Source organism: Mesoplodon mirus (genome assembly GCF_964341445.2).
Source record: "Mesoplodon mirus genome assembly, chromosome: 5".
Taxonomy (NCBI): domain Eukaryota; kingdom Metazoa; phylum Chordata; class Mammalia; order Artiodactyla; family Ziphiidae; genus Mesoplodon; species Mesoplodon mirus.
The window spans coordinates 85809845-85834474 of NC_138980.1; the positions used below are offsets into that span (position 1 = coordinate 85809845).

Below are 24630 nucleotides of genomic sequence, written 5' to 3' on the forward strand. Positions count from 1 at the left end.
AAACTGAAATTTAACTGGGTGCCCTGTATTTTTCTTCGCTTAGTCTGGCAACCCTTATATACTTACCACCAGCTCAGGTATTATATATTTATTGTATTTTTGTTTAGTGTGTGTCTTCCCCTACTAGAATGTGCAGCGTTACCAGAGACTACAACAATGCAAGAGTGCCGGATACACAGGAGTAGCTGCTTACTGAATCTTGGTGAATGAATGAATGAACACACACCATAAATACAAGCCACACCATGTAATGAGGAAAAGTTACATGTCCCAGAATTCCTGACTTGTGAACAGAAACCATGCACACAAAGGCCACAGACACAGATAAGACACATCTCCACCGTGCTCCCCATGCCAACCCCACACTTACCACAGACTTAACTGATACACATCACTCACTCTTCCCACATACTCACAGTCACCACCCAGGCCTACATTACCAACAAGACAGTGACAGAGTAAGTACTGATTTGAATTAAATACTGGAGTATCCACTGGGAACCACACTCTCAACTGTGTGTATTCACTGCACCTGACACGTGCCAGACACTCGGTAAGTATTTGTGGACAGAGGACTGATGAACCCACCCTGAGCCTTTCATTCCTCCCTCAGGAATCTCGAAGTCACAAGAGGATCCCCCTCAGCTTGGATCCACTGTGGTGGCCAAAGGCTGCAGCCCAGGGGCAGGGGAGGTCTCCTCTGCCTCTACATACTTCTCCTGTGCTTCTTCTCCAAGCAATCTCATCTACACTGGTAAGGGCGCGGGGCTCCTCAGGTGAGGGGGTGCTTGGCTGTGAGGCAGGAGGCACACAGATCCCAGGGAGGCTGAGAGGAAACCCAGGGTCATCAGAGGTGATGAGGGCTCTGTGGAGGAGCCAGGGCAGGATGGCTGAGCTGTTACGAGGGCGTGGATCCCAGCTGAGTCTGGGGCGGGGGTGTGTGAATCCTGGTACTACCATGGTGGCGAAGTCAAGGAGCAGGGGCCGGAAAGGTCTGGGCTTGAGGTGGAGGGAAGAGGGACCAGATTAAGCATCTTCAGAGGAAAATGTAGGGTTTATCTTGCCTTTGCTTCCAGAGAAGGACAGAGTTCTGCATCATAGACCTCCAGCCTGAGAGCAGCACCATCCAGCTCAGGTCCACACAGCTCACACATACATCCGCCCTCCAGGCACAGCCCTTCTCAGAGCACACAGAAACCCCAAGCACCACAGCCCCATTCCACAAGTAATGCACCACCGATATTCCCCAAATCACACTCCTCGTCGTACACACATCCAGCCGCATCCCTCACATACCACAGCCCTCACCACCATACTCCACACCCCTGTATACAGACACCGCTCCAGTATCCCCCCACACGCACATGAAAAGCCCACAGATGACACCAGATACACCGCTCCATCCTACGGCCAACAGACACCAAGCTCACGACATAGCTACGTCATGCAAATGTCCCTCTCTCGTCTACCACACCTGCTCCCTCAGCTTCTGGCACGGCCCATGCATGTTATTATGTTTTTAATTTCCTTTTTCAGGAATCCGGAGATCACATCGAGACACTGCCCAGCCTACAGCACCCCTAGCCCAGGATCAGGAAGAAGGAGAGACCGCTCCCCCATCACACTGTGTCTCCTCCTCACCCTCTTCACCCTGTAAGAACAATCTGCACCCAGACAAAGAGGAAAGGGGCATGAAAATACACTACATGCAGGTACAAGTGAACAAGGGTGTAGCTGTCTCCTGGAAGACAAAGAAACCCTTGGAGTTGCCTGAAAAGCAGCTGTCGATAGAAGAAGTGATCCTTCCTGAGGACGTGTGCACAGTAGCCACTGACCCCTCTTCTGATGTGTCCACCGAAAGCCTCCTGTCTGACAGTGAGCCCACTGGGGAGGAGAAAGAGTATGAGGAAAGGGCAGAGCCAGGCAGCCCATCAGGGTCACCTGCAGTCGAGGAGAGACCCAGGGCCAAGACACCGGACTGGATGGTGACCATGGAGACCGGCTTCAGGTGCATGGCCTGCTGCCGGGTATTCCACACCTTGGAGATCCTCCAGCAGCACGTGAAGGGCGGCGTCCTGGAGGGCTTCAGCTGCCGTGTCTTTCATCTCAACATGGCCCAGTGGATGGGCAATGTGGAATCTGAGAGCACCCCTGAGGAGGAGGGCAGTGTGGAACCCAAGACCACCTCTGAGGACGAGGAGGACGAGGAGGACGAGGAGGACGAGGAGGACAAGGAGGACGGGGAGGACGAGGAAGAGAAGCTAGAAGGCCCCAGCCCGAAGAGACCCCGCAGGCAGGGTCTTTTCTCTCTTTTGAGTTCCACACAGCAACTGAGATTCATGGGACAGAAGATCCTGGAGACGGTGTGGCCTTGGAAGAGGTAAGGCTTGAGGCTGGCACTCTTCTGAGCCTATGTCACGAGGGCCCAGAGGAGTCTAAGGGAAGGGGCCGCACACATGTGCTGGTTTACCTAATGGCTCTGCAGGTGCATCAACTTGGGACACACCCAGCACTTCCAAAGGAATTGAGCTCTGTTGACTTCAACAAGAATGTGGAGCCTTTTCCTAGGAGTTTTCTCAGGGTCTGCACGATGGACCTCAACTCTTAGAGGACGTACTGCCAGCAGCTCCTTCTCGGGAGAGAGAGCCAGGAGTGGTCTGAAGAGAGGACAGGGGCCCTTGCAGGACCGGAACTTTGAGGTGTGAGAGCCTTTGGCCTGAGCTGAAATCTCACCCGGACCACTGTACCTAGCCTTCTGTGACAAAGGGGAATATGAAAGAGAGTCACGTGGAAATGAGGTCCCCCGAGATATGGAAATGTTCCAGAACCTTCGTTGCGTGGCAGTTGATCTGGAGCCAAGCTCACTGTGGTGTGTGTGGCTCTGAGCATTAAGGCAACGCTGGAGGGTAACCCTGACCAGCAGAGCTTGGAGTGCTGCTTGTCTCTTCCTGTTCTACCTCATTTGTTTTATCCCTTCCAGGGAGAAGAAAGGACCCTCGGGATAGTAGCAGACAGAATGCCATGCTCTGAAGGAGGATGAAGGGACCGGCACTCAGTCTAACATCATATGACAATAGGAACATCATATGCAATAAAGGGCATTTTCCAAACCTTTCCTGGATGTTTGAGTTAATTACATTTTTCTATCTATGCATCTATCTATCAGTCGTCTACATCTGTATCTTTCAAGGTTTGTGAACAAGCTTTCACATAAGCGCTAGAAACGTCCGCCAGCATTTTCCAGAAGGAGGCCTGCAAATTGCTGGGGACTTCTCACAAATAGGGAATGGCCACAACCCCTGCCACACAGACTATGCGCGTGGCCCTCCTGACTTACTCCCACTCTCTCTCTGAATTTCCCAAGGTCTGAGATGAGGGTGCTGGCTGGAGGCAATGATCGCGTGCAGGCTGAATCTTCTCCAGATTCTGATTCTCTTCCTGGGCCTATCGTCCTCAAGCACAGTCTCCATGTCCCTGGCCACACTGATCTCTCTCCTTCATTCCTTCCCTCCCTCCCTCTCCTGCCTCCCAGTGCAGAGAATACTTTTTTGCATTTGAGACGACATTTATTTTTCGTTCACACAATTCTCACCTGTTCTACTGTGGCCTCCGTTGTGAACATTCCAAAGCTGAGAATTTTCTTTTTTTCTCCCTCATTTCTGCTGAGTCTTTACCTTCCTAATGCAGTGAACTCAGAGTGCCTAGCTGACTGGAGGGGGAAAAAAATCCAGCGAGCAAAGAGAAATAATAAAAGAATATATCAGTTAATTTTTCATAGTGTTATCCAACTACATATTTTTAAATTTTTGGAATAATATTAGGAATACTCTCTGTATAAAAAACTGAATTATTGGGCTTCCCTGGTGGAGCAGTGGTTAAGAATATGCCTGCAAATGCAGGGGACATGGGTTCGAGCCCTGGTCTGGGAAGATCCCACGTGCCACGGAGTAACTAAGGCCGCGCGCCACAACTACCGAGCCTGCGCTCTAGAGCCCGTGTGCCACATCTACCGAGCCCACGTGCCACAACTACGGAAGCCTGCGTGCCTAGAGCCCGTGCTCCGCAACAAGAGAAGCCACTGCAATGAGAAGCCCGTGCACCACAGCCAAGAGTAGCCCCTGCTCACTGCAACTAGAGAACGCCCGCTAGCAGCAACAAAGACCCAATGCAGCCCAAAAGAAATTAATTAATTTTAAAAAATTGAATTAGTTTCAAGGGTACAATGTATAAAAGTACAATAAAAGCCCCCCTTCATTACCCCCCAACACCACTCTCCAGCTGGAATAGATATGCTGTGATACCATTTATAGTCGTACTACTACTACTACTCCCACCACAGCCGAAATCCTCTGAGCCCGGTGCAGCAGCTTCCTTTCACAATGCTAGGACCCGCCACAAGACAGATGATAATCCCTTTGGACCTTTCAAGGAGCGGCACCAAGGGAACAGTACCTGGGAAATGCCACTGACAGCTCAGAATATCCATGGCATTTCTAGAGCCTAGGCACTGCTCTCGCTCTGGGAATGAAGGTCCAAAAAGCACATCGGAGAATGTTCATAGTTGTAAACAAGCTCCACCTCTGAAACACAATCTACATAGAACCACATATACAAGCCTGCACAATGGATGAAGCCAAGGTCTCCTCCATGATTGCCCTTCTGACAACCTTATTGTCTCCTCAACCATAAAAGGTGACCTTGAAACTCACGACCTTGCCTTGTCACCAGAAACATCCAAGCTTGGATCACTCTTTCTAAGACCAGATACTTGCTCTCTGAACTATTAGAGACTTGTCACATACACAGAAGTAGAACAGGATTATTTCTATCTACCCGGGGACCTGGAGTCTTTCACATTGCTCCTGTTAAAACTCTCAGAACACCAAAACTTTACCTACAAAGGGTTCACGCTATGACACTCCCAATTTTCACAAACCTCCTCATCTCTTGTGAGTCACATGCAGCCAATTCCAGGAATTGGAAACATGGTTGTGAGGATGAAACTGACTTTGGGGCTCCCCTTGGATATGGTCTTCCAGACTTACCAAAAGGCCATTAAGAGGAAGGTTTACCCCACCTCAGGGAAACCCGAGGCAGTACTTGCAGTCAAGGGCTGGCCATGGCTTCTGAGCTACATCCAGAAAGAATTTCATACTGTACCTGGATCTGCTGAAGCAATTCCTGACTGTCCGAGAGCCAGCATGTACCGCTCCTCAACTGCCTCCATTGTGGATCATCAGTAGGGCTGTCAGATTTACTAAATAAAAATACAGGATACCCAGTTAAACTTGAACTTCACATGAATAATAAGTCATCACTTTTAGTATAAGTAGATCCTATGTACTATTTGGGGCATACTTATCTTCAAAATGTACTCGTTGTTTTTCTGACATTCATATTTAACTAAACAGCCTATATTTTATCTGTCAACCCTACTCAGCAGAAATGATGGAGGCTTATAGAGATCCAGGAGACGCCTCAGCGCCTCCTCAGCTTTTATTTCTACGTCCTGGACAGCGAGCACGAACCTTCCACCCCCAGTCACTGGCCAGAATGGAGGATATTCTCTGTTTTAGAGCTTTTTCTACGTGTCATTGTTATTATCTTCCTTGTTTTAAAGAGATGTTTATTTTTTCCCAAACTTAATAGCTCATCCAAAAGTAGTTCAAAGCTCATTAGACAAGGGAAAAACAACATGGTTCTGAAAAGTGAAGGAAACCGCCTGGTGTTTAGTAAAGATGTAGTAGGGAGATTGAAAAAGCCAAACTTAATAAGCAAACCTCTCCAAGGGTATTTTCAGAGCTTGATACCCTCCCACACCCTGAAAATATCATTACATCAAGAAGGTAGAACCTGCTAACCAAATGTAAGGCTCCCATATGATTCTATCAAACTGAGGATGCTTCTTTACTAAGCAGTGAGCACACTTGCTGCCCCAGGGACCTTGGCAGTTGCAATACAGAGCTCTTCCCTTTGGGATGGAAACAGCAAGTTTTCCTGTGGTCTACACGCTGGCCCCAAAAATACTACACTCCCAATACTTGTCAACTTTAAGTATTTTTCTACATATCTCCATTTTTTCTGTTACTATCTGGACTACATCCTAGACTTGACATTACATCAATTGCATTCAAGAAGCTATTTTTAAAAGTTGGTAGGAAACCTTAAATCTAGAGCTTGCAGTCCCTGGCTTACTTTCATCCAGGTGCATAAGGGTTTTCAAAAGTAGTCAGGTTAACATATATGTGGAATTTAAGGAAAAAAATGTCATGAAGAACATAGGGGTAAGACAGGAATAAAGACACAGACCTACTAGAGAATGGACATGAGGATATGGGGAGGGGGAAGGATAAGCTGTGACAAAGTGAAAGAGCGGCATGGACATATATACACTACCAAACGTAAGGTAGATAGCTAGTGGGAAGCAGCCGCATAGCACAGGGAGATCAGCTCGGTGCTTTGTGACCGCCTGGAGGGGTGGGATAGGGAGGGTGGGAGGGAGACGCAAAAGGGAGGGGATATGGGAACATATGTATATGTATAACTGATTAAATTTGTTATAAAGCAAAAAGTAAAAAATAAAAAAATAAAAAATAAAAAATAAATGATTTAAAAAAAAAAAAAGTAGTCAGGTTAGTTACCCCGTATCACAGCCCCACGCTTGTGTCACAGATATAAAAATGGAACATGATATTTAAGGTTTTAGTTGCCAAATCATCGAGCCTCCCAGACAGAGGCAATAGAGCAAAATGATTACAGAGGCATGGATTTTGATTTGCTCCAGTGTCTTGGGCAAGTCACTTGGCCTCTGTATTTATTTGTACTTATCTGCACTTATCTGTCACTTGGGGGTTATAATTGTACCTGGTCCATGGGTACCTTGTACAAAAGATCTGTAAAGCAGTTACAAGAAACCGACACAGAGTAAGCACTCCACAGACATTGGCTATTAGCTATTGGACATATTTCTCCATGAAACAGATTACTTTATCAGTGGATGACTCGGTGGGAGACAGTGAATCACAGAATCACAGCATGTTGAAAGTGACCTAGTTCACACTCTTGTGTCAGAAAAAGAAAAGTGTGCATGTGTAGAAAATGTCTGAAAGGTTACATAACAAATAGTTCATCATGTTAACTTGGAGGATTAGAATAAATCAGGAAAGGAGGAAAGAAAACCTTGAGTGTCATTCAATTTCTACATCATTTGTGTTTCTACACTGAGACTCTGAATACACTGGAAGTGCAATTTTTTTGAATGTGGCGGGATAAAGGTTTTCAAGTGTTCCTGATACATCCGTATTATTATTTCAGAATTGCTGGCATTTCTTGCCATCTTCGGATCTACACCCACGTGAGTCAGGGGGCCATTCTGGACGGAGGAGATAATAGAGCAGAAGTGAAGTGAGAGAAAAGGAGAGAAAAGATTTTCTCTTTTCTCTTCAAAGAGGAAAGGTCTTTGGAATGGGAACAACTCACAACCAAACTCTGGGGAAAGGATGTGATGAAAACGAGACAAACATCCTACCCCTGTGATGAGAAGGATTCCCTGGGCTGGATGGAGCGAGGTCACAGGTGGCTGGACAAGGAAACCAACTAGGGAGAAACACACACAAGTGCAGAGCAAACACCCCGAGGCCACTCAGCCTGACTCCATGCAAACATGTGTCCAGCAGCCAGCCCTTCACCTGTGGCTCCCCAGCAAGACAGGTACCTCGGGGGTGCCAACTCATTCTGAGTCCATTATGCCTGGCCATTCATAAACGGCTGTCTAACGTGTGAGGAATAAACTCTCAATGTTTATGAGGAAGTTGGGGAAGGAGATTGAAAGGTTACTTAAACGGAAAAAAAAGAAGTTCGGGAAGGCAGGATGGTAGAGAGACAAGAAAAAGACCTTACAAGATAGAAAGGATTTGCCAAAGAAGAGAAAGAAAAAGAAATGATTCCGAATGGGTTAACCTGCAGCTAGGAAGTTAAGGAAGATTATTGATGTGTGAAGACTATGGAATAAAGTGAATAAAATTTATCAGAAGTTGCTGAGACTATGGTAAGAAGCATGATTATCAAATTATGAATTGGCTGCAATGGCATTCTAGGGGGACACTAGGAAGGGGAAGCAAATGTTCATGAGATGACAGTGGCAGGTGGAGAGTTGTTTCAGGGGAAGATCAGTCTTGCAGTGTGTGTATCAGAGGAGGGCAAGTGTGAGCAAGCAAGGAAATACTAAGTGTATACGGTTCCTTCACTGAGTGCACCCAGCCCCGTGGTCAGCCTTGAGAACAAGCAGGACTTCAGGTACTGGAGCTACCATTTCATTCATCAAGACTTGAGAAGACACCCTTAACTCAGGTCTTCTCTTCAAACGCCATCTTTCCTTCTTGACCTTCATTTGGCCTCTTGCCTTAGCCTCAAGCTGTGGACTGAGGCCACAGAGCAAGATGGGTCACTAGTGTCCTCCATCCCCTAGCAACTGTGGTTCACATCAGTGGAGTCCCGAAGGCAATAACCAAGTAACAGACACAAGAGTGTATGAAGAAGAAGAGATTCTGATAAGGCTTTCTGTGACAGTGTGGGCCGAGTCGGCTGTATATGCCTGCTATCACCTGAATGATGAGCAGCCTTAGGGGAGAAGTGCTCAGAAGGCAGAGCCTGGCTCTCTAGAGGCTCTGCGTCCTCACAGCCCACTCCAAGACCTCAGTTGCAGCTTCGGCCCCCAATCTCTCTCCCTCTGCCTACTCACAGTTTTTGAAGTCTTCTTTCCTCCACATTTCTCTTGAGAGGTGGGGGAGGAAGATGAGGTTCAGGCCAGCTCAGACTCCCCTGGGATCCCAGCAGGATGCCTATCATGAACCTCCCACCTTCTAGGAAGCTCCTAAGATCTCCACACTTGGGGGAGGTTTCATTTCATCTGTGCTTCAAATTGCTGGCTGGAGATGGCCTGTTGGAAGCTGGCTAAAAGCAAGTAGGAATCTTCGGGCAGCCTGGCCCTTCTCGACTGTCAGACACCTTCAGGGATATTCTAGGAAACGTTGTTTGTTCTAGAGAAGGGAGGGAAACAATCCAATTGTCCAATAATGCTTGAATGGAAAATAAATGATGCTATACGCATGTGATGAAATAATATCAAACAGTCAAAAATCAAAGACCTAGATCTATATGGATTCACGTGGATAAATCCTGAAAACATAATATTGATTGAAAGAAAATAAGATCAAGAACGTTAGATTGTGATAACAGGTATGTAAGTATTTAAATATTTAAATCAATTCAACATATTGCTTCTATATATAGAGATGCAAGAAAATAAACTTTATCCAAAGAACACATTATTTACATTTAATATGTTCATTTATCTAGGAGACCCAAAAGAACCCACAGATAAACTAGCAGGAACTAATAAGACGGTTCAACAAGGCACACACATACAAGATCAATAAATTTTAAAAATCAATCAGGCTCCTCTACACTGGCGATAATAAATTAGAAACTGTAAAAGAAAATAAGAAAAAAAGAAGATCTAAAAAGAGTCACAAGAGCCATATAAATTATTTAGAGCTAAGCATACGTAAAAGTAAATATAACTAACAAACTGAGTACGACCACTTAAACTCCGCCCAACCCAAGGATTAAAAAACGCCTGTTCTTACTTTATGAGAACAGGCCCTCTTCGTAAGTAGCAGATCAGTAAGTGAGAGTGAATCAAAGAAACACAGCATTTGAAAAGTCAGCTAGGCCAAGCCTCTCGATCGCACAGACAGAAGCTGAAGCCCAGACAGGTTGAGTTCCTTGGTAAAGGGCCCAATGTCCTGACTCAAGGACTAGCATTTTTCACTCATTCGTAAGATACAATCAAATTCAGTACCTTGGAAAGAGATGGGAAAAAATGAAGAAATCAATGATATAGTTCCTCATCTTTAAGTACAGAAATAGCCGTGACAAAATTACAGGTATTGAGGGAAAATTGAAGCGCAGAGTTTAAAATGTCAATAATCCACAGGGAAACTGGAGACCATTTAAAATATTCATATTAAATCTCTATATAAGACATTAAAAGATCTCCAATCAAAATGTTCATTTTATAATAGATATGGTATGATACAATTTATAATAGATGTGGTATGAACCTTTCCCTTTCACGGGAAAGGTTCGGCTGGGAAAAAGGAATTGTTCTTGAAAACGGGGCCTGTGCTATTGCAGACACTGTGCTCAACCTAGGTCTACAGAATGCTCCGATGTCATCACTGAGGTCACAGAATCCTGCTGTGCGCCTGGCAACCTTGGAAACTTAACAGCCCTGGTGAGCACTAGGCAGCACTGCTGGTTCACTAAGTGGTACAAGTTTTTCAGCCATTTAGGAGACTTGACTATTTTTATTTGTATTGAATCATTTCAACGGATTGCCCAAGAGCCAACAAGGGCCAACCTGTAGGGAAGAGGAGGAGTTGGACATCTCTTGAGGCATCTTCTAAGGGAGACTTCTAGTTGGTACGATGAAACGGCGACAAAAGAGGAAACATCTGGAAAATGAAGAGTCCCAGGAAACTGCCGAGAAGGGAGGAGGTATGTGGGGGGCAACTTGTCTGGGGCATATGGGTTTCTGCCAAACTGAACCTTCTCTAGGAAGTGGGGGACTGAGAACGTGTCACCTGTGAAGCAGGGAGCGAGAGACCTTGTCTCACTGATGCTGCCGTATCCATCCGGAGGCTCCCTGTGGTGTGAGACGGCACAGAACGGCCAGATGCCCCTGGGAGATGGGAGGTCAGCTCCGCTGCTCTGAGGACTCTCTCCTGGGGCTGCCGGGCCTGGAGTTTTGTCAGACTCACAGCAGGCTGCATCCTGCTTGCACAGACCTAGAGGTGCAGCTTTTCTCAGTCCCCGATTTCTCTCTTATTCTCTTGGATCTTTCCCTGGGGTCATGAGGTGGGGGATGTGAAGGATGCAAGGATGCTGAGAGAGACCCATGAGTTGCTTGACCTCTTTTACCAAAGTGGAAAGAGAAGCCCCATGAGTTGAAGGCCCTGTTGAAAAATATGTTGACAAGTGGAATACAGTTCAAAAGAAGATTGTTTGTCTAGGGATGGTGTCATATTGAAAGCAAGGAGGTTTTATTCCTTCAACAGGAACAATTTCCCAAAGGAGACCAAGGGAAGGGAAGGGCTTTCCAGAGACTGAGACCGCGTGGGCAAGGGTGAGAAATGTCCTCAGGGTCCTGCGGGGAGCTCTGACAGCCACGGGCCACGTGATGCCTGCGTGCATTAAATGTAGGCGAGTAGCTTGCCCTGGGAGAGGGGTGGTCACCCCAAAGCTCCAGCTAGAGGCCTCTGCCCCAGATTAGAGCCCAGTAGCTCCTACCAGACCCAGGGCCCAGGAGACTGTAGGATGGGCCCTGGGAATGGAGCTCTAGACAGCAGGCAGATTTTCAGGCAGTGGCTGGGAGAGGCTGGGGAAGGCAATGACAGACAGGGGAAGGCAATGACTGCCCCTGACCATTCAGAATATTTTTCTCTATGTTCCTGTGTGTGTGTGTCTGAGTGTGTGTGTGTGTGTGTGTGTGTGTGTGTGTTGTAGTGCAGAGAAGAGCAGGATGAATGGGGGTAGAGTGCTTATCAGATATAAGTCTGCGTGGTAAAGTTCTTGTCACCCTGGACCTGGGTGACACTCGGTGTATGTAAGAGTGTATACAGAACTCTTGTTAGGGGTGTTTTATGAGACAGTAACTCATACACCCATGTACACTCTGATACAGCAAAAATATCACACACCCCACATAGAACTTCCGTATTAAACCACACACAGCACACGGAGGTATATACACGCATCCCTCCTGTACTACGTTCTCATACAACCCACCTGTATCACAATCCTCTCCTCCAACACCAAACGCTGGAGATGAGATATGTATATAGACACACACACTATATATATAGGACACACACACACACACTATATATATATGTATCTCCTCAACTCTCGCACACACACAGCTAACTTCAGCCATCTCTAAATACCTCTAAAAGAACCAGTCACGTGTCATACACACCACACTTGTAACACATTCTTGAGTAATGCCAGACCCGCTTTGTACAAACCACAGTAAACCACAGTCTCACTAACCCATGTCAGGGTTGCCAGATAAAATATGGGCTATCCAGTTCAATTTGAATTCCAGATAAACAACAAGTAAGTTTTCAGTATCAGTATGTCCGAAATATTGTATGGGCCATACTTACACTAAAAATAAGTAAGACCAAATACTGCATGGGAATACTTACACTAAAAAATTATTCTGGGTTTATCTGAAACTGAAATTTAACTGGGTGCCCTGTATTTTTCTTCGCTTAGTCTGGCAACCCTTATATACTTACCACCAGCTCAGGTATTATATATTTATTGTATTTTTGTTTAGTGTGTGTCTTCCCCTACTAGAATGTGCAGCGTTACCAGAGACTACAACAATGCAAGAGTGCCGGATACACAAGAGTAGCTGCTTACTGAATCTTGGTGAATGAATGAATGAACACACACCATAAATACAAGCCACACCATGTAATGAGGAAAAGTTACATGTCCCAGAATTCCTGACTTGTGAACAGAAACCATGCACACAAAGGCCACAGACACAGATAAGACACATCTCCACCGTGCTCCCCATGCCAACCCCACACTTACCACAGACTTAACTGATACACATCACTCACTCTTCCCACATACTCACAGTCACCACCCAGGCCTACATTACCAACAAGACAGTGACAGAGTAAGTACTGATTTGAATTAAATACTGGAGTATCCACTGGGAACCACACTCTCAACTGTGTGTATTCACTGCACCTGACATGTGCCAGACACTCGGTAAGTATTTGTGGACAGAGGACTGATGAACCCACCCTGAGCCTTTCATTCCTCCCTCAGGAATCTCGAAGTCACAAGAGGATCCCCCTCAGCTTGGATCCACTGTGGTGGCCAAAGGCTGCAGCCCAGGGGCAGGGGAGGTCTCCTCTGCCTCTACATACTTCTCCTGTGCTTCTTCTCCAAGCAATCTCATCTACACTGGTAAGGGCGCGGGGCTCCTCAGGTGAGGGGGTGCTTGGCTGTGAGGCAGGAGGCACACAGATCCCAGGGAGGCTGAGAGGAAACCCAGGGTCATCAGAGGTGATGAGGGCTCTGTGGAGGAGCCAGGGCAGGATGGCTGAGCTGTTACGAGGGCGTGGATCCCAGCTGAGTCTGGGGTGGGGGTGTGTGAATCCTGGTACTACCATGGTGGCGAAGTCAAGGAGCAGGGGCCGGAAAGGTCTGGGCTTGAGGTGGAGGGAAGAGGGACCAGATTAAGCATCTTCAGAGGAAAATGTAGGGTTTATCTTGCCTTTGCTTCCAGAGAAGGACAGAGTTCTGCATCATAGACCTCCAGCCTGAGAGCAGCACCATCCAGCTCAGGTCCACACAGCTCACACATACATCCGCCCTCCAGGCACAGCCCTTCTCAGAGCACACAGAAACCCCAAGCACCACAGCCCCATTCCACAAGTAATGCACCACCGATATTCCCCAAATCACACTCCTCGTCGTACACACATCCAGCCGCATCCCTCACATACCACAGCCCTCACCACCATACTCCACACCCCTGTATACAGACACCGCTCCAGTATCCCCCCACACGCACATGAAAAGCCCACAGATGACACCAGATACACCGCTCCATCCTACGGCCAACAGACACCAAGCTCACGACATAGCTACGTCATGCAAATGTCCCTCTCTCGTCTACCACACCTGCTCCCTCAGCTTCTGGCACGGCCCATGCATGTTATTATGTTTTTAATTTCCTTTTTCAGGAATCCGGAGATCACATCGAGACACTGCCCAGCCTACAGCACCCCTAGCCCAGGATCAGGAAGAAGGAGAGACCGCTCCCCCATCACACTGTGTCTCCTCCTCACCCTCTTCACCCTGTAAGAACAATCTGCACCCAGACAAAGAGGAAAGGGGCATGAAAATACACTACATGCAGGTACAAGTGAACAAGGGTGTAGCTGTCTCCTGGAAGACAAAGAAACCCTTGGAGTTGCCTGAAAAGCAGCTGTCGATAGAAGAAGTGATCCTTCCTGAGGACGTGTGCACAGTAGCCACTGACCCCTCTTCTGATGTGTCCACCGAAAGCCTCCTGTCTGACAGTGAGCCCACTGGGGAGGAGAAAGAGTATGAGGAAAGGGCAGAGCCAGGCAGCCCATCAGGGTCACCTGCAGTCGAGGAGAGACCCAGGGCCAAGACACCGGACTGGATGGTGACCATGGAGACCAGCTTCAGGTGCATGGCCTGCTGCCGGGTCTTCCACACCTTGGAGATCCTCCAGCAGCACGTGAAGGGCGGCGTCCTGGAGGGCTTCAGCTGCCGTGTCTTTCATCTCAACATGGCCCAGTGGATGGGCAATGTGGAATCTGAGAGCACCCCTGAGGAGGAGGGCAGTGTGGAACCCAAGACCACCTCTGAGGACGAGGAGGACGAGGAGGACGAGGAGGACGAGGAGGACAAGGAGGACGGGGAGGACGAGGAAGAGAAGCTAGAAGGCCCCAGCCCGAAGAGACCCCGCAGGCAGGGTCTTTTCTCTCTTTTGAGTTCCACACAGCAACTGAGATTCATGGGACAGAAGATCCTGGAGACGGTGTGGCCTTGGAAGAGGTAAGGCTTGAGGCTGGCACTCTTCTGAGCCTATGTCACGAGGGCCCAGAGGAGTCTAAGGGAAGGGGCCGCACACATGTGCTGGTTTACCTAATGGCTCTGCAGGTGCATCAACTTGGGACACACCCAGCACTTCCAAAGGAATTGAGCTCTGTTGACTTCAACAAGAATGTGGAGCCTTTTCCTAGGAGTTTTCTCAGGGTCTGCACGATGGGCCTCAACTCTTAGAGGACGTACTGCCAGCAGCTCCTTCTCGGCAGAGAGAGCCAGGAGTGGTCTGAAGAGAGGACAGGGGCCCTTGCAGGACCGGAACTTTGAGGTCTGAGAGCCTTGGGCCTGAGCTGAGATCTCACCCGGACCACTGTACCTAGCCTTCTGTGACAAAGGGGAATATGAAAGAGAGTCACGTGGAAATGAGGTCCCCCGAGATATGGAAATGTTCCAGAACCTTCGTTGCGTGGTAGTTGATCTGGAGCCAAGCTCACTGTGGTGTGTGTGGCTCTGAGCATTAAGGCAACGCTGGAGGGTAACCCTGACCAGCAGAGCTTGGAGTGCTGCTTGTCTCTTCCTGTTCTACCTCATTTGTTTTATCCCTTCCAGGGAGAAGAAAGGACCCTCGGGATACTAGCAGACAGAATGCCGTGCTCTGAAGGAGGATGAAGGGACCGGCACTCAGTCTAACATCATATGACAATAGAAACGTCCTATGCAATAAAGGGCATTTTCCAAACCTTTCCTGGAGGTTTTATTTAATTACATTTTTCTATCTATGCATCTATCTGTCATCTACATCTGTATCTTTCAAGGTTTGTGAACAAGCTTTCACATAAGCACTAGAGACGTCCGCCAGCATTTTCCAGAAGAGGCCTGCAAATTGCTGGCGACTCCTCACAAATAGGGAATGGCCACAACCCCTGCCACACAGACTATGCCCGTGGCCCTCCTGACTTACTCCCACTCTCTCTCTGAATTTCCCAAGGTCTGAGATGAGGGTGCTGGCTGGAGGCAATGATCACGTGCAGGCTGAATCTTCTCCAGATTCTGATTCTCTTCCTGGGCCTATCGTCCTCAAGCACAGTCTCCATGTCCCTGGCCACACTGATCTCTCTCCTTCAGTCCTTCCCTCCCTCCCTCTCCTGCCTCCCAGTGCAGAGAATACTTTTTTGCATTTGAGACGACATTTATTTTTCGTTCACAGAGTTCTCACCTGTTCTACTGTGGCCTCCGTTGTGAACATTCCAAAGCTGAGAATTTTCTTTTTTTCTCCCTCATTTCTGCTGAGTCTTTACCTTCCTAATGCAGTGAACTCAGAGTGCCTAGCTGACTGGAGGGGGAAAAAAATCCAGCGAGCAAAGAGAAATAATAAAAGAATATATCAGTTAATTTTTCATAGTGTTATCCAACTACATATTTTTAAAATTTTGGAATAATATTAGGAATACTCTCTGTATAAAAAACTGAATTATTGGGCTTCCCTGGTGGAGCAGTGGTTAAGAATATGCCTGCGAATGCAGGGGACATGGGTTCGAGCCCTGGTCTGGGAAGATCCCACGTGCCACGGAGTAACTAAGGCCGCGCGCCACAACTACCGAGCCTGCGCTCTAGAGCCCGTGTGCCACATCTACCGAGCCCACGTGCCACAACTACGGAAGCCTGCGTGCCTAGAGCCCGTGCTCCGCAACAAGAGAAGCCACTGCAATGAGAAGCCCGTGCACCACAGCCAAGAGTAGCCCCCGCTCACTGCAACTAGAGAACGCCCGCTAGCAGCAACAAAGACCCAATGCAGCCCCAAAGAAATTAATTAATTTTAAAAAATTGAATTAGTTTCAAGGGTACAATGTATAAAAGTACAATAAAAGCCCCCCTTCATTACCCCCCAACACCACTCTCCAGCTGGAATAGATATGCTGTGATACCATTTATAGTCGTACTACTACTACTACTCCCACCACAGCCGAAATCCTCTGAGCCCGGTGCAGCAGCTTCCTTTCACAATGCTAGGACCCGCCACAAGACAGATGATAATCCCTTTGGACCTTTCAAGGAGCGGCACCAAGGGAACAGTACCTGGGAAATGCCACTGACAGCTCAGAATATCCATGGCATTTCTAGAGCCTAGGCACTGCTCTCGCTCTGGGAATGAAGGTCCAAAAAGCACATCGGAGAATGTTCATAGTTGTAAACAAGCTCCACCTCTGAAACACAATCTACATAGAACCACATATACAAGCCTGCACAATGGATGAAGCCAAGGTCTCCTCCATGATTGCCCTTCTGACAACCTTATTGTCTCCTCAACCATAAAAGGTGACCTTGAAACTCACGACCTTGCCTTGTCACCAGAAACATCCAAGCTTGGATCACTCTTTCTAAGACCAGATACTTGCTCTCTGAACTATTAGAGACTTGTCACATACACAGAAGTAGAACAGGATTATTTCTATCTACCCGGGGACCTGGAGTCTTTCACATTGCTCCTGTTAAAACTCTCAGAACACCAAAACTTTACCTACAAAGGGTTCACGCTATGACACTCCCAATTTTCACAAACCTCCTCATCTCTTGTGAGTCACATGCAGCCAATTCCAGGAATTGGAAACATGGTTGTGAGGATGAAACTGACTTTGGGGCTCCCCTTGGATATGGTCTTCCAGACTTACCAAAAGGCCATTAAGAGGAAGGTTTACCCCACCTCAGGGAAACCCGAGGCAGTACTTGCAGTCAAGGGCTGGCCATGGCTTCTGAGCTACATCCAGAAAGAATTTCATACTGTACCTGGATCTGCTGAAGCAATTCCTGACTGTCCGAGAGCCAGCATGTACCGCTCCTCAACTGCCTCCATTGTGGATCATCAGTAGGGCTGTCAGATTTACTAAATAAAAATACAGGATACCCAGTTAAACTTGAACTTCACATGAATAATAAGTCATCACTTTTAGTATAAGTAGATCCTATGTACTATTTGGGGCATACTTATCTTCAAAATGTACTCGTTGTTTTTCTGACATTCATATTTAACTAAACAGCCTATATTTTATCTGTCAACCCTACTCAGCAGAAATGATGGAGGCTTATAGAGATCCAGGAGACGCCTCAGCGCCTCCTCAGCTTTTATTTCTACGTCCTGGACAGCGAGCACGAACCTTCCACCCCCAGTCACTGGCCAGAATGGAGGATATTCTCTGTTTTAGAGCTTTTTCTACGTGTCATTGTTATTATCTTCCTTGTTTTAAAGAGATGTTTATTTTTTCCCAAACTTAATAGCTCATCCAAAAGTAGTTCAAAGCTCATTAGACAAGGGAAAAACAACATGGTTCTGAAAAGTGAAGGAAACCGCCTGGTGTTTAGTAAAGATGTAGTAGGGAGATTGAAAAAGCCAAACTTAATAAGCAAACCTCTCCAAGGGTATTTTCAGAGCTTGATACCCTCCCACACCCTGAAAATATCATTACATCAAGAAGGTAGAACCTGCTAACCAAATGTAAGGCTCCCATATGATTCTATCAAACTGAGGATGCTTCTTTACTAGGCAGTGAGCACACTTGCTGCCCCAGGGACCTTGGCAGTTGCAATACAGAGCTCTTCCCTTTGGGATGGAAACAGCAAGTTTTCCTGTGGTCTACACGCTGGCCCCAAAAATACTACACTCCCAATACTTGTCAACTTTAAGTATTTTTCTACATATCTCCATTTTTTCTGTTACTATCTGGACTACATCCTAGACTTGACATTACATCAATTGCATTCAAGAAGCTATTTTTAAAAGTTGGTAGGAAACCTTAAATCTAGAGCTTGCAGTCCCTGGCTTACTTTCATCCAGGTGCATAAGGGTTTTCAAAAGTAGTCAGGTTAACATATATGTGGAATTTAAGGAAAAAAATGTCATGAAGAACATAGGGGTAAGACAGGAATAAAGACACAGACCTACTAGAGAATGGACATGAGGATATGGGGAGGGGGAAGGATAAGCTGTGACAAAGTGAAAGAGCGGCATGGACATATATACACTACCAAACGTAAGGTAGATAGCTAGTGGGAAGCAGCCGCATAGCACAGGGAGATCAGCTCGGTGCTTTGTGACCGCCTGGAGGGGTGGGATAGGGAGGGTGGGAGGGAGACGCAAAAGGGAGGGGATATGGGAACATATGTATATGTATAACTGATTAAATTTGTTATAAAGCAAAAAGTAAAAAATAAAAAAATAAAAAATAAATGATTTAAAAAAAAAAAAAGTAGTCAGGTTAGTTACCCCGTATCACAGCCCCACGCTTGTGTCACAGATATAAAAATGGAACATGATATTTAAGGTTTTAGTTGCCAAATCATCGAGCCTCCCAGACAGAGGCAATAGAGCAAAATGATTACAGAGGCATGGATTTTGATTTGCTCCAGTGTCTTGGGCAAGTCACTTGGCCTCTGTATTTATTTGTACTTATCTGCACTTATCTGTCACTTGGGGGTTATAATTGTACCTGGTCCATGGGTACCTTGTACAAAAGATCTGTAAAGCAGTTACAAGAAACCGACACAGAGTAAGCACTCCACAGACATTGGCTATTAGCTATTGGACATATTTCTCCATGAAACAGATTACTTTATCAGTGGATGACTCGGTGGGAGACAGTGAATCACAGAATCACAGCATGTTGAAAGTGACCTAGTTCACACTCTTGTGTCAGAAAAAGAAAAGTGTGCATGTGTAGAAAATGTCTGAAAGGTTACATAACAAATAGTTCATCATGTTAACTTGGAGGATTAGAATAAATCAGGAAAGGAGGAAAGAAAACCTTGAGTGTCATTCAATTTCTACATCATTTGTGTTTCTACACTGAGACTCTGAATACACTGGAAGTGCAATTTTTTTGAATGTGGCGGGATAAAGGTTTTCAAGTGTTCCTGATACATCCGTATTATTATTTCAGAATTGCTGGCATTTCTTGCCATCTTCGGATCTACACCCACGTGAGTCAGGGGGCCATTCTGGACGGAGGAGATAATAGAGCAGAAGTGAAGTGAGAGAAAAGGAGAGAAAAGATTTTCTCTTTTCTCTTCAAAGAGGAAAGGTCTTTGGAATGGGAACAACTCACAACCAAACTCTGGGGAAAGGATGTGATGAAAACGAGACAAACATCCTACCCCTGTGATGAGAAGGATTCCCTGGGCTGGATGGAGCGAGGTCACAGGTGGCTGGACAAGGAAACCAACTAGGGAGAAACACACACAAGTGCAGAGCAAACACCCCGAGGCCACTCAGCCTGACTCCATGCAAACATGTGTCCAGCAGCCAGCCCTTCACCTGTGGCTCCCCAGCAAGACAGGTACCTCGGGGGTGCCAACTCATTCTGAGTCCATTATGCCTGGCCATTCATAAACGGCTGTCTAACGTGTGAGGAATAAACTCTCAATGTTTATGAGGAAGTTGGGGAAGGAGATTGAAAGGTTACTTAAACGGAAAAAAAAGAAGTTCGGGAAGGCAGGATGGTAGAGAGACAAGAAAAAGACCTTACAAGATAGAAAGGATTTGCCAAAGAAGAGAAAGAAAAAGAAATGATTCCGAATGGGTTAACCTGCAGCTAGGAAGTTAAGGAAGATTATTGATGTGTGAAGACTATGGAATAAAGTGAATAAAATTTATCAGAAGTTGCTGAGACTATGGTAAGAAGCATGATTATCAAATTATGAATTGGCTGCAATGGCATTCTAGGGGGACACTAGGAAGGGGAAGCAAATGTTCATGAGATGACAGTGGCAGGTGGAGAGTTGTTTCAGGGGAAGATCAGTCTTGCAGTGTGTGTATCAGAGGAGGGCAAGTGTGAGCAAGCAAGGAAATACTAAGTGTATACGGTTCCTTCACTGAGTGCACCCAGCCCCGTGGTCAGCCTTGAGAACAAGCAGGACTTCAGGTACTGGAGCTACCATTTCATTCATCAAGACTTGAGAAGACACCCTTAACTCAGGTCTTCTCTTCAAACGCCATCTTTCCTTCTTGACCTTCATTTGGCCTCTTGCCTTAGCCTCAAGCTGTGGACTGAGGCCACAGAGCAAGATGGGTCACTAGTGTCCTCCATCCCCTAGCAACTGTGGTTCACATCAGTGGAGTCCCGAAGGCAATAACCAAGTAACAGACACAAGAGTGTATGAAGAAGAAGAGATTCTGATAAGGCTTTCTGTGACAGTGTGGGCCGAGTCGGCTGTATATGCCTGCTATCACCTGAATGATGAGCAGCCTTAGGGGAGAAGTGCTCAGAAGGCAGAGCCTGGCTCTCTAGAGGCTCTGCGTCCTCACAGCCCACTCCAAGACCTCAGTTGCAGCTTCGGCCCCCAATCTCTCTCCCTCTGCCTACTCACAGTTTTTGAAGTCTTCTTTCCTCCACATTTCTCTTGAGAGGTGGGGGAGGAAGATGAGGTTCAGGCCAGCTCAGACTCCCCTGGGATCCCAGCAGGATGCCTATCATGAACCTCCCACCTTCTAGGAAGCTCCTAAGATCTCCACACTTGGGGGAGGTTTCATTTCATCTGTGCTTCAAATTGCTGGCTGGAGATGGCCTGTTGGAAGCTGGCTAAAAGCAAGTAGGAATCTTCGGGCAGCCTGGCCCTTCTCGACTGTCAGACACCTTCAGGGATATTCTAGGAAACGTTGTTTGTTCTAGAGAAGGGAGGGAAACAATCCAATTGTCCAATAATGCTTGAATGGAAAATAAATGATGCTATACGCATGTGATGAAATAATATCAAACAGTCAAAAAACAAAGACCTAGATCTATATGGATTCACGTGGATAAATCCCGAAAACATAATATTGATTGAAAGAAAATAAGATCAAGAACGTTAGATTGTGATAACAGGTATGTAAGTATTTAAATATTTAAATCAATTCAACATATTGCTTCTATATATAGAGATGCAAGAAAATAAACTTTATCCAAAGAACACATTATTTACATTTAATATGTTCATTTATCTAGGAGACCCAAAAGAACCCACAGATAAACTAGCAGGAACTAATAAGACGGTTCAACAAGGCACACACATACAAGATCAATAAATTTTAAAAATCAATCAGGCTCCTCTACACTGGCGATAATAAATTAGAAACTGTAAAAGAAAATAAGAAAAAAAGAAGATCTAAAAAGAGTCACAAGAGCCATATAAATTATTTAGAGCTAAGCATACGTAAAAGTAAATATAACTAACAAACTGAGTACGACCACTTAAACTCCGCCCAACCCAAGGATTAAAAAACGCCTGTTCTTACTTTATGAGAACAGGCCCTCTTCGTAAGTAGCAGATCAGTAAGTGAGAGTGAATCAAAGAAACACAGCATTTGAAAAGTCAGCTAGGCCAAGCCTCTCGATCGCACAGACAGAAGCTGAAGCCCAGACAGGTTGAGTTCCTTGGTAAAGGGCCCAATGTCCTGACTCAAGGACTAGCATTTTTCACTCATTCGTAAGATACAATCAAATTCAGTACCTTGGAAAGAGATGGGAAAAAATGAAGAAATCAATGATATAGTTCCTCATCTTTAAGTACAGAAATAGCCGTGACAAAATTACAGGTATTGAGGGAAAATTGAAGCGCAGAGTTTAAAATGTCAATAATCCACAGGGAAACTGGAGACCATTTAAAATATTCATATTAAATCTCTATATAAGACATTAAAAGATCTCCAATCAAAATGTTCATTTTATAATAGATATGGTATGATACAATTTATAATAGATGTGGTATGAACCTTTCCCTTTCACGGGAAAGGTTCGGCTGGGAAAAAGGAATTGTTCTTGAAAACGGGGCCTGTGCTATTGCAGACACTGTGCTCAACCTAGGTCTACAGAATGCTCTGATGTCATCACTGAGGTCACAGAATCCTGCTGTGCGCCTGGCAACCTTGGAAACTTAACAGCCCTGGTGAGCACTAGGCAGCACTGCTGGTTCACTAAGTGGTACAAGTTTTTCAGCCATTTAGGAGACTTGACTATTTTTATTTGTATTGAATCATTTCAACGGATTGCCCAAGAGCCAACAAGGGCCAACCTGTAGGGAAGAGGAGGAGTTGGACATCTCTTGAGGCATCTTCTAAGGGAGACTTCTAGTTGGTACGATGAAACGGCGACAAAAGAGGAAACATCTGGAAAATGAAGAGTCCCAGGAAACTGCCGAGAAGGGAGGAGGTATGTGGGGGGCAACTTGTCTGGGGCATATGGGTTTCTGCCAAACTGAACCTTCTCTAGGAAGTGGGGGACTGAGAACGTGTCACCTGTGAAGCAGGGAGCGAGAGACCTTGTCTCACTGATGCTGCCGTATCCATCCGGAGGCTCCCTGTGGTGTGAGACGGCACAGAACGGCCAGATGCCCCTGGGAGATGGGAGGTCAGCTCCGCTGCTCTGAGGACTCTCTCCTGGGGCTGCCGGGCCTGGAGTTTTGTCAGACTCACAGCAGGCTGCATCCTGCTTGCACAGACCTAGAGGTGCAGCTTTTCTCAGTCCCCGATTTCTCTCTTATTCTCTTGGATCTTTCCCTGGGGTCATGAGGTGGGGGATGTGAAGGATGCAAGGATGCTGAGAGAGACCCATGAGTTGCTTGACCTCTTTTACCAAAGTGGAAAGAGAAGCCCCATGAGTTGAAGGCCCTGTTGAAAAATATGTTGACAAGTGGAATACAGTTCAAAAGAAGATTGTTTGTCTAGGGATGGTGTCATATTGAAAGCAAGGAGGTTTTATTCCTTCAACAGGAACAATTTCCCAAAGGAGACCAAGGGAAGGGAAGGGCTTTCCAGAGACTGAGACCGCGTGGGCAAGGGTGAGAAATGTCCTCAGGGTCCTGCGGGGAGCTCTGACAGCCACGGGCCACGTGATGCCTGCGTGCATTAAATGTAGGCGAGTAGCTTGCCCTGGGAGAGGGGTGGTCACCCCAAAGCTCCAGCTAGAGGCCTCTGCCCCAGATTAGAGCCCAGTAGCTCCTACCAGACCCAGGGCCCAGGAGACTGTAGGATGGGCCCTGGGAATGGAGCTCTAGACAGCAGGCAGATTTTCAGGCAGTGGCTGGGAGAGGCTGGGGAAGGCAATGACAGACAGGGGAAGGCAATGACTGCCCCTGACCATTCAGAATATTTTTCTCTATGTTCCTGTGTGTGTGTGTCTGAGTGTGTGTGTGTGTGTGTGTGTGTGTGTGTGTGTTGTAGTGCAGAGAAGAGCAGGATGAATGGGGGTAGAGTGCTTATCAGATATAAGTCTGCGTGGTAAAGTTCTTGTCACCCTGGACCTGGGTGACACTCGGTGTATGTAAGAGTGTATACAGAACTCTTGTTAGGGGTGTTTTATGAGACAGTAACTCATACACCCATGTACACTCTGATACAGCAAAAATATCACACACCCCACATAGAACTTCCGTATTAAACCACACACAGCACACGGAGGTATATACACGCATCCCTCCTGTACTACGTTCTCATACAACCCACCTGTATCACAATCCTCTCCTCCAACACCAAACGCTGGAGATGAGATATGTATATAGACACACACACTATATATATAGGACACACACACACACACTATATATATATGTATCTCCTCAACTCTCGCACACACACACCTAACTTCAGCCATCTCTAAATACCTCTAAAAGAACCAGTCACGTGTCATACACACCACACTTGTAACACATTCTTGAGTAATGCCAGACCCGCTTTGTACAAACCACAGTAAACCACAGTCTCACTAACCCATGTCAGGGTTGCCAGATAAAATATGGGCTATCCAGTTCAATTTGAATTCCAGATAAACAACAAGTAAGTTTTCAGTATCAGTATGTCCGAAATATTGTATGGGCCATACTTACACTAAAAATAAGTAAGACCAAATACTGCATGGGAATACTTACACTAAAAAATTATTCTGGGTTTATCTGAAACTGAAATTTAACTGGGTGCCCTGTATTTTTCTTCGCTTA

The 24630-nt window shown here is 46.3% G+C and overlaps 2 protein-coding genes and 1 long non-coding RNA gene across 3 annotated transcripts in view; 2 read left to right on the forward strand and 1 right to left on the reverse strand.

Annotated features, from left to right (window-relative positions):
* The window catches only part of LOC309804115, a 100502-nt gene that overhangs the window by 45455 nt on the left and 30417 nt on the right, over positions 1–24630 (reverse strand). Inside the window, exons 6-8 of the long non-coding RNA XR_014294080.1 lie at positions 17455–17551; positions 8741–9038; positions 5161–5257 (exon numbers count right to left, since the gene is read on the reverse strand). This is a non-coding gene — a long non-coding RNA (uncharacterized lncRNA). The remainder of the gene's footprint in view (positions 1–5160; positions 5258–8740; positions 9039–17454; positions 17552–24630) is intronic.
* On the forward strand, positions 788–3142 carry LOC309804108 (protein FAM170A-like). Its single transcript, XM_082621217.1, has 2 exons — positions 788–2380; positions 2981–3142. The coding sequence occupies exons 1-2, from the start codon at positions 1692–1694 to the stop codon at positions 3003–3005; spliced, it is 714 nt and encodes a 237-aa protein (XP_082477343.1). The 5' UTR covers positions 788–1691; the 3' UTR covers positions 3006–3142.
* Positions 13089–15797, forward strand: LOC309804111 (protein FAM170A-like). The gene has a single exon (XM_082621220.1). The coding sequence runs from the start codon at positions 13991–13993 to the stop codon at positions 14681–14683; it is 693 nt and encodes a 230-aa protein (XP_082477346.1). The 5' UTR covers positions 13089–13990; the 3' UTR covers positions 14684–15797.